General features: G+C 41.6%; 1 protein-coding gene and 1 pseudogene across 3 annotated transcripts; one reads left to right on the top strand and one right to left on the bottom strand.

Moving 5' to 3' along the window:
* Positions 1 to 413: 413 nt before the first annotated feature.
* Positions 414 to 3,098, bottom strand: LOC131303125 (uncharacterized; annotated as a pseudogene).
* Positions 3,099 to 11,429: 8,331 nt separating this feature from the next.
* LOC131303766 (RNA-binding protein P-like) lies at positions 11,430 to 14,546 on the top strand. 3 transcript variants are annotated; one of them, XM_058330758.1, is made up of 2 exons: positions 11,430 to 12,724; positions 14,283 to 14,546. In XM_058330758.1, exons 1-2 carry the CDS (start codon positions 11,496 to 11,498, stop codon positions 14,284 to 14,286), a joined length of 1,233 nt encoding a protein of 410 aa, XP_058186741.1. In that variant the 5' UTR covers positions 11,430 to 11,495; the 3' UTR covers positions 14,287 to 14,546. The 3 variants fall into 3 exon arrangements, with proteins under 3 accessions (XP_058186741.1, XP_058186740.1, XP_058186739.1); XM_058330757.1 differs by lacking the exon at positions 14,283 to 14,546 and adding an exon at positions 13,180 to 13,782 and having other exon boundaries at positions 11,430 to 12,742; XM_058330756.1 differs by lacking the exon at positions 14,283 to 14,546 and adding an exon at positions 12,848 to 13,182 and having other exon boundaries at positions 11,430 to 12,742.

The following is a 14,546-nucleotide window of genomic DNA, read 5'->3' as shown; positions in this document are numbered from 1 at the left end:
AAGAGCGCACAAGTGTGCTTGTCCATTAACTGATGACGTTTGCAGGTTGAACTTGTTGAGTGTCTGTACCATCTCCCATTCTTTCATGGCTACTTTAGCTTTCTGCTCTCGACTCTTACGACTTAGAGCATCGGCTACAACGTTAGCTTTGCCTGGGTGGTAGGACATAGTGAATTTGTAATCCTCAAGATATTCCATCCACCTCCTCTGTCTCATATTCAGCTTCTTCTGTGTGAACAGATACTTGAGACTCTTGTGATCTGTGAAAACTTCAAATTGCTCGCCGTACAGATAATAACGCCACGACTTGAGAGCGAAGACTACTGCTGCCAACTCTAAGTCGTGCGTAGGGTAATTCTTTTCATGCGGTCTCAATTGACGTGATCCATAGGCAACAACCTTCCCATTTTGCATCAAAACGCATCCCAACCCATCTTAGAAGCGTCACCTACATCGCGCTCTGGAATGATTAGTATGGGTGCACTGGTTAGTCTTTCCTTCAACTCCTGAAACGTCTTCTCACAGGTTTCACTCCATTCAAACTTGACTCCCTTTTGTGTCAATCTTGTCATTGGTTTGGCAAGAATCAAGAAGTCCTGAATAAATCGTCGGTAATAGCCAGCCAATCCCAAAAAGCTTCTGATTTCGAACACTGTCGTAGGCCACTTCCAATCCAGTACGGCTTCCACCTTGCTATCATCCACTGCAATTCCCTCTTTAGACACCACGTGACCTAGGAATTTAACCACCTCTAACCAGAACTCGCACTTACGAGCCTTTGCATAGAGTTGGTTGTCTCTAAGCACTTGCAGTACGATCCTGAGGTGTTCTTCGTGCTCCTCCTTCGTGGTTGAGTATCAGTATGTCATCAATGAACACTACCACAAATCTATCTAGGTAGGGTTGAAAAATTTTGTTCATGAGACACATGAATACTGCTGGTGCATTGGTGAGTCCAAATGGCATTACTACAAATTCACAGTGTCCGTATCTGGTTCTGAATGTAGTCTTGGTGATATCCTCATCCCGAATTCTCAATTGGTGGTACCCCGATCGAAGGTCGATCTTTGAGAAACAAGTAGCTCCTCTCAATTGATCGAACAAGTCATCGATTCTAGGTAGAGGGTAGCGATTCTTGATTGTAACCCGATTCAACTGTCTATAGTCGATACAAAGGCGTAGTGTCCCTTCCTTCTTCTTCACAAATAAGGCTGGTGCTCCCCATGGCGATGGGTTTGGCCGGATATAACCTTTCTCTTGCAGATCTTGCAGTTGAGTCTTGAGTTCCTTCAGTTCAGCTGGTGCCATTCTATATGGGGCTATGGAGATTGGTGCAGTTCCAGGATGGAGTTCAATGGTGAAGTCTATCTCCCGCTGTGGTGGTAACCCAGGTAGTTCTTCAGGAAATACGTCCACATACTCGCAGACAATGTGGGGTAGTTCCAGCTCCATTCGATCAGTTTCTCCCAATTTGAGGCTAGCTAGCCATCCAAAAAGTTGGTACTGCCACCTTGTTTGTCTTGTCGTTGAATTTGGAGTCTGTTGATTCCCCTTAAATTTGAAGCAGGTTCCGTCAGGAGTGAAAGCCATCACCATTTTCTGATGACAGTCTATAACAGCTCGGTGGAATGACAGCCAATCCATTCCCAAAAGTATATCGAAATCAGCCATATCGATCACTCGTAAGTCACAGATTAGACGTAGATCAGCTACCTCTATCTCACATCCTTTACAAATTAGATTACCAGCTAACTTCCCACCCAAAGGTGATGTTACCATCAAGTTTGATTTTAAGCGTTCTGTTTCTAATCCTAGTGCAGATACGCAGGTAGCAGATACAAACAAATGTGATGCTCCAGAATCAAATAAGGCTTGTACACAGGTACTGAATAATAGTAGCGTACCTTGGATCACAGAGGGATCCTGCTCTTCCTGCTCAGTCTGTAGAGCAAAGACACGCCCTCCAGTATTCTGTTGACTTCCCATCGGCTGCTTCCCTTTCCAATTGTGTTGCTGAGGTTGGATCTGTTTGTTGTTCTGTTGTTGAGGTCCACCTTGATTCTGATTATTAAAACCAGTCTGTCGAAATTGTTGGGTGGTTGACTTCCCTCCACTCGAGGCCTCTCCCGCTGTGGTTTTGGGCAGTCATGGCTATAATGCCCCATTGCTTGGCAATTGTAGCATTGAACCGTAGAAATATTGCGGATAAATCCCTGCGGTGGCCTTGGTGGTTGGTTTTGCACTGCCCTGGTGTTGTTCCATGTTTGACCTCCTGGCTGCAGGTTAAATGACTTCCTTGGATAAGGTCCCTGATTGTTATTGGTGTTATAGGTTTGATTGCTTCGAATTGGTCCTCCAGTATTTGCTCCTGTCTTCTTCCACTTGGCCTTAAAATCCATGTCTTCTTTTTCGAGCCTCAAGGCACATTTCACCACTTGTGAGTAAGTGGGAAACTCATGGCCGACTACTGCCTTGCGAGAGGAACTCAGTCCCCATTCAAACTTCCTTGCCTTGTCATTCTCAGTCGGAATAGTAGTTAGAGCACATCGTGACAGTTCTTCGAACTTGGCAGCATACTACGTCACCGTCATTGAACTTTATTGCAGACTATGAAATTCCTGCGCTTTTGCCTGCTTCATCGGTGCAGGGAAGTACTTATCTAGGAAGATGCGTTCAAACTCAGCAAACGTCATTGTTGCAACATCGTGAGTTGTCTCCATTAGCTCCCACCAATAACGGGCCTCGCCCTTTAGCTGATAGGTGGCTAGAGCTACTCGGTCCCCATCTTGAGCGATATCCAGGGTGCTGAATATCACTTTAACTTTCTTAAGCCAGGCTTCGGCCAAGGTTGGCTCAGGTTCTCCGTGGAAAGCCGGCGGTCGTCGTTTACGAAACTCATTCAGAGCTTGAGCCCGAGTCATCGGTCTAGGTACGTGAACGTGAGGCAGTGGACGATTGGCGTTGTTGATAGCCGTGGTGAAGGCTTGTAAGAGTTGAGCGAAATCCACATTTCCGTTGGCTGGGTTAGGATGGCCATTGGATGACTCTCCATTGCGGTCATTATTTTCGTTACCTACCCCATTGCGTGTGAGCACCATCTACAATTTTACAGATTTTTGGGGATTCAGCATGGTATCTTATATATCTATGTACATATATACATATTAATCCTTTATACCAATATAATACTTGAGACAGAAATGTAAACCGAACTGAAACGTTTATTAATAAAAGCAAGGTACAAGATGCTGATTAAGGAAAATAAACAACTACATCCTATTACATGGATCTATTGTCCTCGATTCACTACGGAGAGTTAACAGAGGATAATTTCGTTCCTTATTCTAACATTTCACTTCTACCTACTTCCTACTTCCTACGGAGTCCAAAGTGAATCTTGAGTGCCTCCATGCGAGTTTTTTCAGCTTGCTCTAGTTCGTACTCTTCTTGACGACGAAGTTGTTCTTGTATTTCAGCTTCAGTCTGAAGGGGGAGTTCCTCCAGGGTCTTGATTGGAAAGTAGGAAAGATCAGCTAGTGGCATGTCAAACAAGTACCCCACATCTATGTGCTTGCAGGGTGGTGCAGGTGGTGTCTCCTCGATCACTGGGACGTCGTAGAGGTCAGAGTCAATGTCTCGGTCGTACACTGGTGGTGGTAGAGGCAGAGAGTTGGCTGGGACTGGTATAGACTGGTAGAAACTCAAGGCAGCGGCGGAGCTAGGTGTAGCCATATCTACAAGGAAAAATTATATATTAGACTTAAGAATATAGGGAATCGTGCTGAAATAAGGCAAAAACACTAGTATCGTAGCAACAATTTTTTTATTATTATTAATAAACTCCACATAAATCAACAACATAACATACCAGTCGCAATACTATCACACATATTCCTAGGTCCTACAAATTCTTCTTAGCACAAGTTTTATTTAAATAAGCCTAACTACTGCTAGGTCTTCATTTCCTCTTCTCCTCATAATGGAATCAGTTCTGAGTAACAACTTTTCATGGTGCTAAATTTTTCTATGGTCACGTAGGTGATCCCATAGCTCCTCCACATCGGTCTCAGGTTCCGGTTCTTCTTCCGGTATTGCTTCAATTTCGACTTGCACTTGCTCGCCCATCCCATGGTCATTCAGCCAAGCATTTGCTTGTACCTCAGGCTCCTCCTCATTCTCCCATTCTTCCGGGTCTTCTTCCTCTGGTTCCTCAGGTTCTTCTTCCTCAGGTTCCTCTTCTGCAGGCTCCTCCTCTTCATGTACCAACACATCCATTGGTGGCCAAACTCCAAAGGTTCGATAGTATTCGTCCAGCAAGGGAAATTGTTGGGCAAAGTAGGGGTCGTTTATCAAATGGTCGAGTACGGTATGGTGGATGTCCTTAAAGTTTTGGATCTCGGCTATCAATGCTGGGTCCATCTACAATGAAAGATACCTCAATTAGTAACGTTTTAAAATTGAGTTTTATTAACTCTAAAGGGAAACTTTGGAATTCTAGGTTCTATATTCGATCCTTGATTTAAGTCATCATCCAATTGTTCGGGAATTTCCAGCTCGGTGGTAATGCCAATTTCCACACCTTGCTTTAATCCGAAGATTGTTGTGTCAAAATTCCACCCAATTTGGGACGATAAACTTAAACTCAATTCACGTTTAGACATTGGTCAAACTATCTTATGGTCTACCCATTCTACCCATGGCCGAGGTATTTAACCTAAAGCTCTGATACCAAGTTGTAACGCCCCAATTTTTTGGGAACATTAATTAAAACTATTTTATTCAAACATAAACATTTAATAAATAAAGGTAGAATAATAAGTCATTACATCCCAAATTATTCTCAAATCAAGAGTTCATTTATTCAAGGATAGGGATGGGTACTATGGGAAATTTCTACTCTTCAGGGTGGCCGTCTTCCTCAGCGATATTCTGTTCAGCTCCATACTGCTCCAGATTATAGTACGTCTCCTGTTCAACTTCTAAGTCTGGCATAAAATGCCAGAGGCCACAAAAGTAACACTGTGAGCTGTTAAGCTCAGTAGCTAACTCCTACTCCTATGTCCCATACTTTATCAAAAATAATATCTACTTTACAAAGCATCAAACAGAATAAAAACAAATATTAACAAAATCGTACGAGTAAAAGTGTCAAGTGTCAAATTCGTATAGCGTATCGTATCTCGTGTCAAAATGTCAATTTCTCTTATTTTCAACTCTTATCCTTTAGCACTGGTTCCGTTTACTCCCTCTTTCAGAATGACGGTCAACCATGCATTTACAAACTCTAGTTCCGCCGTTCCGGTCTCCCAGGTTTACTCACACATTCTCAAACACTGGTTCCGCCGTTCCGGTCTCCTAGGTTTACTCACACACACCTAAACTTTGGTTCCGCCGTTCCGGTCTCCCAGGTTTACACATGTCAAAATTTCTCTTTTGCTCTTTTTCGTTTTCGAATATCATTTTCTCGTTTCTCGTGTTTCGTACACGTGCATCATTTTCTCGCGAACACATTATTCTTTCAAAGCTTGCTAAAATCATGTAGAACTAAATCCTACTTTCATGCTTTTCTAATAATAAAATAAAGTAAAATAAAAACGTATTCCATATCCTTCCTTTCTAAACTAGGACAAAAATCAATACACTGGGAAAATGAAGTACACTGGGTTTGCTTCTTTTCCACGTCAAAACAAAAATCAGTAGGCTAAGTAATTGGAAAACCTTTCCCACGCCAACCAAAAAGTGACTGTGTGCTTGCTTCTTTTCTAAATTAATAATACCAAAGTCAGTACACTAGCAAGTGTAGACTTTTCATTCATGCCAATTAAGTCCTCTCTTTTTCTTAAGGTCCAGTAATTACTCCATTGTTTCTTCAAGCAACATTACAAGCAATTACTCCAGTTTTCTTTATACAGTGTACAACGAAAATTATAACTACAATGACGTTAACATTTTAATTTTTTTTTCCAACAAACTAACTATGCGGGAAATTTTAAAATTCTCTAGATCAATATATATTTTTTAAAATCATCAAACACGTAGCACTACTATATTTAGGTGAGAAGGTAGGAGGTTTCTACCTTACTTCTTGGCGGTAGCGGGTTGACTACGTTAGCGTCGGGTTACAATCGGTACGTCTCCTTTAGGCCTTGGTTTGACTCAACACCCAACTCTTCAGTCTTAGGAAAATGAAAAGTACAAAAAAAATGGAGTAGACTAAACTGGAAAGTGGTTTGAATATTTAACTAGCTTTTTCTCCCTCTCTCTCTTCCACTATTTCGGTCTCTCTCTCTATTTCTATTCTTCTCAGATTTTTTTCCAAAAGGGGAAAGGAAGTTGGTGGGTTTGGTGGGTTGGAATTTGGAAGTATATATAGGCAGAGACTTTTCTCTCTCTCATCCCTCTCCACGGCACACATCCTCCGTCTCAGCCTTAAATTCCTAGCCTGGGCAAAGCTAAAATAGGGTGACATGATGGTGGATGAGCCTGACAAAGCTATTCATAATTTATTAAATAGGGTGGTATGTTTGTGCATGTGGGGGAAAATCTGGTGGGATCTTATCTCACTTTCCCTCTCTCTCTCTCTCTTTCGGCCATATCTTCTCTCTCTCTCTCTCTCTTATAAGCTATTATAGGATGACATAGGTAGATGATGGGTGTTCTGGACAGAATCCCAGCCTTTCCCTCTCTCCCCTTCTAGGCAATAAGCTCTTTCTCTCTATCTTGTCTTGTCATCTATAAGCTACACACTCATAGGCTATATTGTAGGATAGAGAGAAATGATGAGTAGTGTAAGTGTTTGTTCCCTTCTCTTTCTCTTTCTCTTATGTATGGGTATATGTCACTGGTCAGATCAATATAAATGTGGTAAGACATGCAAGAGATAAAATCCCTCCTCCCCTTTTCTTGCACCTCTTTCTCTCTCTCTGCCGAAAACTCTCTCTCTCTCTCTCTCTCTCTCCCTAGGTCATCATTGCTCTCCATGTGGTGGTGTAAGAGATAATATAGGGTGCTTGTGATGAGGTTGAGTGTAGAGCAATCCAAACTCCTGTCCTCTCCTCTCGACAATTCCCCCCTCCCTAATTAAGTTAGCTAGAAATAGGATGAGGTAGTGTAGATATGATTTGGTTCTTTGGGATAAAATCCCATTCGGCTCTCTCTCTCTCCATGAATGGGTGTGAATATATATTAAGGCCTAAAATTTTAAATTTATTAAAACAAGATTTGTTTAATCAAATAAATACTCAATTAATCAAATAAAAGGACAATCAAGTAAAAATAATTTTTATTAAACTTAAAATTTTATTGATAAAAAATTAGGGTCATTACATTTAGGCTCAAGCCCTTGGCATTAGAGGAAGAAATGCGTATTCTTTTTGGAAGCAACACGGCTACTGGGGAGGGATCATATGCTTCAAATTCAAGAGTTATGCCAAGAACCCGAGAGCGACCACCGGTGGTTGATGTGGACAACATTGACGAGTTGTTGGATGATGATGCAACTCAAGAGTTGGTGCACCCTACAAAAGTGCCGAAACATGTGGCTGTTGATGGCTCTGGTACGAAGAAAGGCAAAGGGAAAAAGGGTACGGTCACGTCAAGGCTTGAAGCCTGTATGCAACAAATATGTGATTCAACCGACAGTGCTAGTTCTCCATCTGTCCAGCGTGCTGTTGTTGAGATTCATACCATGAAAGAATGCGTAAACAAGTTGTCAGAGCTTCGGGAGTTCAACGAGGATGCTGAGTTATGGGCACAAGCCTTTAACCTTTTCAATGATAGTAAAATCTGAGCAATGTTCATGTCGTGCCCCGATGATCTTAGGATGTACCACTTCATCACCCAAGAATTAAATAGGGCACGAACAACTGGGCTTGCCAAAACTTGGTTTGCACCTGCCCCGTGATGGTTTAACAAGTATGGTCCAACCACTTTGGTAGTTTATTTGCATGTAAGAGAACTTGGTGTTATGTGTTATGTTGTTTGAGTCTGCAAGTTGGTTTGGATGGTGTTGAGCAAGGATGTATAAGTTTTTTTAAACTATGTTGTTTGCAACTTTGCACTTGTGGTATCTGCTGAATTTTTCTGATTAGTTCTGGATTGTTCATGGTTCGGTTACTTATGTAGTACATTTGTTTATCCTATGGCTGGACACTTGTGTTTTCTTCATATGATGTTGTTGTTCTGTTGTGTGATTGTTCCAGTGTAGTCTATATTTTACAATTTTAATTGACTGCTCTTTACTGCTATTGTTTAGTTGTTCTCTGCTGATGTTTTGAATTCAATACTGATACTTGTTTAGGAAAAACCAGTGGTAAAACCAGTGCAGTAGTTGTTCTCTGCTGCTGCTACTCTCTACTTGTTTAGTTGTTCTCTGCTGCTGCTACTTGTGTACCACATATGTGTCTCCTACGACTGCACACTTGTATCCTACGGCTGCTGTTAAGTTGTGTGGACTGTCCAGATCTTATGTTTAGTTGTTTTCACTGCTTTTTACTGCTACTGGTTAATTGTTTTCTGCTGTTTACTGTTGGTAATCATATTTGCATGTAGTATCTAGAAGAGAGTGCTGGAATGTAAGTACAGTTTTGGTGCAGCTATGGAGACTACCATTTGTTATTGCTAATCAGAAACTCTGTCATTTGGCCTATAGTTTATCTTTCCTGTTGTTCTGATGACTCAAGATTTCCCATGGATTTGCTCTACATTTTGGAACATACTTTTTACAATGCATATTTTATAGTTGGAACTGACAGTTTTTTTGTTGTTGGAGTAAATATTTTCTTTTTAATGATAACAACAGTAGGTGCTTTGAAATCTAGTGGATATATCTGCCCGCGAGCACTTCCGCACTGGCCGTTTTGTGTGTGGTTGTTTTGCTACTTTTCATTTTCCTTTTGTTCCTACAACAGGCTATGCTATTTCCATCATGTCTGTTCACGGGGACCTATTCCATTTTTGGATTGTATTACCCCATTCACATATTCACCACTTGTGACTTGCAGTGGCAGAATTTTTGATTGCCAATCTGTTATTGTTTTTTTCCTTTACTTTCAGAGCTCAGCTACATTCAAACAAGTTGTTCACGGGGGGCTATTGCTCGTTTTGTTTTCTTTCTTTCACTATCCCATATGATTTTACCTTCTTGTTTAGGCCTATATATATATGCAGTATCTAATTAGCCCAAAAGAAATACCATACCTTTGCACCAGTCCATCCTTTATTTATCAGCCCAATATCATCCTTTGTTTTCCTCATTTTACTCAAATGGACGGAGACGGAGAATACGACTACGATATATATGATGAAGATATTTACGCTGATGAAGACCCATACTATGTGGATGAATACAACTGAGATCCATACTCTACTGGAGAAGGATCGAGTGTTCCCATCCCCAAACCTCAATTAAGGCAGCAACGGAGACTAGATGCTGCAAGGCAACAGAGGAGAGTAGATGCTGCACAAGGCATTATAAACATCAACAATGATGCGTACATGGTCAAGGAACCTTGTCGTACATCCGCATTGACTGGTGCGGAGTGGCTTGCTGAGTTGAACGTGGGGTCTCCCTAAGCGTATGTATCAATCATTTCGTATGAGCAAAACCAATTTTTTCGCACTTTGTGAGCTGCTGGAGAGCATGTATGGGTTGGAAGAGGGGGAACGAATTTTGGTGCAAGAGCATGTGGCTATCTTTTTATGGATTGTGGGCCAACGAGCGAATAATAGAAATGCCCAAGAGCGTTTCCAACATTCGAGCGAGACGATATCTAGGCATTTCCACAATGTACTACATTCCCTTAATGCGATGGCTATCGACTGGATTAAACCTTGGCCATGGCCTCGAGAAGAAGTGCATTCGAAAATACTAGGGAACAGCAGATACTATCCACATTTTGCGATAATTTTCAGCCTCAATTTTCCCCATATCCACTTTTTGTAATGTCATCTGCCTAATTGCCTTCCTAATATTTTGCATTAATACATGAACGCATATTGTAGAATTGCATTGGAGCAATTGATGGAACTCACATAAAGGTCCATCCTGAACCGGAGCAGCTATTGCGATGGATTGGTCGGAAGGGATATCCAACATAAAACATAATGACGGCATGCGATTTTGATATGTGTTTTACTTTTGCATTAACGGGATGAGAAGGAAGTGCGCACGACACAAGGATATTCAATGATTGCTTAAGGAATCCAGATTTCAATTTTCCAGCCCCACGAGGAGGTTAGTCCACCAACTATTGCATCCCGTTTAAGTTTTTTATATTTATTTTCATACCGTGTTCTCATAAAATTGACAATGAGTGCAGATGAGTTTTATTTGGTAGACACCGAGTATCCAAATACTCGAGGTTTTCTAGCACCATACAAAGGTTGTATATATCATACTCCCGAATGGCGTAATGGAGCCGTACCAAGGAATGCATATGAAAATTTTAACAAAATACATTCATCCCTTAGGTGCACCATCAAAAGGACCTTTGGAGTATGGAAAACACGTTGGCCCTTGGTATGCGATATTCCCGTTGGGTACACCATGGAAACGCAGAGAGATCTTGTAACTACAATAATGGCCATCCACAATTTCATAAGAAGGAGTAACATACTCGATATTCCTTTTGGCTTCTATGATCGGTGACCTAATTTCTTGCCTTCAGATGCTGGTGTGGAAATTACAGCACCTAATGGTCAACATGGACACGTGTTCGTTGGCGATGATCAAGACATGGAAAGTGTAAGGGCTTCAATTCGGGATTGAATTGTTGCTAACCGTATCCGTTAGATGAGTTATTCGGTGTGGTAGTATATGTTTGTTCAATTGGAGTAATTTTTTTTAATCCGAACTTCTGTAATATTTGGTATTGTATTGTAGTTTGTAGTATGTTTGTTCAATTTCTGTAATTTGGTTTAATCTGAATTTAAGTAATATTTTGTGTTGTAATGTTGTAATGTTTAGATTATAAATTTCATCACTTCTTGTACTGTTTGGTTTTTCCATTACTTTGGTTTAAACTTCATTGTTAATTTAATTTATAATTCAAAAACATTTTTATGGAAAAGTAACAACAAACAATAATTGAAATAATAAAAATATAATTTAAAAAAAACGGGGGACGCCAGTTCATGTACATAGCAGAATTTCAGAATTAAATTTTAAATAAATTGAGCCCAAACATTATTTATATACATTATACATCATTATTAATAACTGGGGGCAATATAATAAAAAATCAATCCATAATTTATTTTCATTCCATATCTTCCAGACACTATTCCTACTGTAAAATACATTATACACATATCATCCAAACACTCTACCAAAATACAAAATACATTCCGATGATAATCTCAAAAACCAAAAAAACAAAAAATGAAAAGCTAAAAATTTTGCCTCCCAAACACATCCTATATATCGACTCACTCCATGTATAGTGTATCTAATTCCAAGCCAATTTTCCCTCCACGGCACACGCTTCCCCTCTCCAATGGCGAAAAAGAACAAGACGACCAAGCAGCAGCAAAAGCTAACCAAGAAACAGCCACCGCAGCCGGCCACCAAAATCGACAAGAAGAAGAAGAAGACGACCCCGAAGAAGAAGAAGCTCCCAAAGAAGCAGACCCCGTACGATTCCGACTCGGACTCCGACTCACTCGACGCCGACGATTCCGACGACATCCAGAGCCTCCTCGAGCCCTACACCAAGGACCAGCTCATCGACCTCGTCATCTCCGCAGCCCTGGACGACCCCGAACTCCTCGGCCGCATCCACGCCGCGGCCGACGCCGACGTCACCCACCGCAAGATCTTCGTGTTCGGCCTCGGCTGGGACACCACCCGCGAGGCCCTGGCCCTGGCCTTCCAGCCCCACGGCGACATCGACGAGTGCAACGTCATCACCGATCGCAACACGGGCAAGGCCAAGGGCTACGGCTTTGTCCTTTTTAAAACGAGGCAGGGCGCGATTAGGGCTTTGAAGGAGCCGAAGAAGGTGGTAGGGAACAAAACGGCGTCGTGCCAGTTGGCCTCGGCTGGGCCAGCGCCGGGGGCGGGGGCGGGGCATGACGCGGGGGGGAGGAAGATCTACGTGAGTGGCGTGCCGGCCGAGGCCGGTGCAGAGAAACTGAAGATGTTTTTCGCGAAATTCGGCGAGATTGAGGAGGGGCCGATAGGGTTCGACACGCACACGGGGAAATCGCGTGGTTTTGCTCTGTTTGTGTATAAAACCCTAGAAGGGGCCAAGAAGGCACTTTCAGAGCCCTACAAGTTGTTCGAGGGGAGCCAGTTGCAGTGCCAGAAGGCCGCCGACGGGAAGAACAAGGCTGTGGCTGCGGCACCTGCGGCACCGGTGTTGGCGGCCGCGCCGCAGAACGTGGCGTTGTTTGGTCAGAATCCTTATTTGAACCCTAGTTTTAACCCTAATTTGGGTTTTGGTTTGGGTTTATTTAGTCAGAACCCTAGTTTTAACCCTAGTTTGGGGTTGTATGGTCAGTATCCTAGTTTGGCGATGGGTATGGGGGGTTATGGAGGGATAGGGTCTAGTGGCCCAGTGCAGATGGGTAATTTTGGTGGGGGTCAGCAGTCTGTGCTGGGTGCGTATGGGTCCGGTGGCCCAATGCAGATGGGTATGCAGTATGCCTACCCAAGCTCACAAATCGGACAGGCGTCGTCGACATTGCCTGCGAAAACTCCCGGGGCTGGTGGGTCTTTCAGCAGGTACCCATCGTAGTTGTGGTATGATCTATTTACTGCCTATTCTCACCATTTGAAGTTTACTGATTTTTGTGTTTGGGTCCAGCATCTGGGTTTTTATGCATGGTTTGTATGAATTTTTGGTAGGGGTAACGTAATTTAGCGTCTACTGTGCACTTTTACGCTGTGTTCGGGTCAATGGAACCAAACTGGAAGTGAATGATTGTTCCCATTGGATGCTTATTGTAACGGTTGGTGACGGAATGTGCACTACAAATGGTACATCATTTACCGAAATAGGTGAATGGCCATTCCGTCGCTTCCCAATAACTATTCCAAGGAAACAAGCACTGCCTTAATTGTTAGTATTTGTATTGAATTGATTTTTCATCATGTTTTGAATTGATTTTTTCCATTTGTAGCTGATACGCAACTAGTAATAGTATATTAACTTTCTATCATATATGCTCTCTTTGCAGTAATTTGTATCGTCTCTGCTCTTTTGGAATTTGAAGGGTATTCTTATATTTGAATGCTTGTGGTTTTTGTCCCCATTTTTGGTCTATATACACTTATGCTACGGCAAATTTGTGATTTTTTGTATCCTGCTATTAAGGAGCCACCCTTGAGTTGCGCTCTTAAGATCAGACGCTTGGTGGCGTAATAGTTTTTTTCCCCTGAATTTGTTTGCTTATATGTAGAGGCTAGAGCATATTCTATGTAGAATGAACCAGTTTGAAATGCATAGTTTGGAGGATATTCTTATATTTGAAATGCATAGTTTCATATACTATTTATGACAGCAAAATGCCTCGTCTCTTCAATCAATGAGTGAGTTCATTAGTCCTTAAAATGCTTTCCTCCACATCACGTATTTCTCCTGTGCATTGCTACCTTACAAACTTTTGTTTTTTGCTTTTGTTTTGTGACTTCAGCTAGAGACTTTGATTTCCCTTGTAGTGAGTATTGTTTTTTGTTTGTTTGAGTTGAATGATGCCAAGATCAAATGTACATTATCAGTATATTTATTTTTCTCAAGTATCGCAGCTATCAATGCAAGCCCATATTTCCAACCTATCATTGCAACTTCCTGGTGGTCTTACTCCACAGTCCACCTCTTTGGCCATATAGCCAGAACTCCATCCAATGCTTGTGATTTACGTAAGAGCGTGTGTTTTCCAACCCAATATTACCTTGTGTAGTTTTTTTATTGACATAGGAGTTAATTGTGAGCCAACTTCTACTTCCTTGAAAGGGCTTGCCAAACTGAGTTTATATTGTTGGATTTGCAAGAGTTGTGTGCAAGAACTTTCTAGGTACTCTCATTGTACTCTGGGTGCCTACGTGTCATATAGCTTCTTCAAATTTTCTTGGAATTGCTGTGAAAAATGTTGAAGGCCCTAGGGATGCCATGGATTTGTGGAACTACCCTAGTTTACTGCAAGTTAGTTTCCTTGCAGGAGTTCGATTTTTTTTGCTTAACATATGATATACTTTAAAGGATTTTCTTTCTTCACTGAGGCCAATCTTTGGTTTTTGATGTATTGTGTGACTTTTTCAATCATGGGCTCCCTATTTGCAGATGAAGTGCAGGTCTGCTTCAGGATCTATGTTCATGCACTTTTGGAGAATGTCTACCTAAGGGCAGATTCTGGGTCAACTGCATGGTTGTGGAAGTTTTACCTTCAACTAGACTAGATTCTTATTATTTGGCCAAGCTTACCAAGAACTAATTAGACAGTTTTTCTATCTTGTGGTATTACATTTGGATTTGAAGACTTTTGTTTATTCTTTAAGATATTTTGTTATGCTCTTAATTTTACCCACCTTTTTTTTTTTCCGTTTA

The sequence above is a fragment of the Rhododendron vialii genome, chromosome 10a (assembly GCF_030253575.1).
Source record: "Rhododendron vialii isolate Sample 1 chromosome 10a, ASM3025357v1".
Classification (NCBI taxonomy): Eukaryota; Viridiplantae; Streptophyta; class Magnoliopsida; order Ericales; family Ericaceae; genus Rhododendron; species Rhododendron vialii.
Note: the sequence above shows the minus strand (reverse complement) of the source record. Positions and strands in the feature narration are given on the sequence as shown.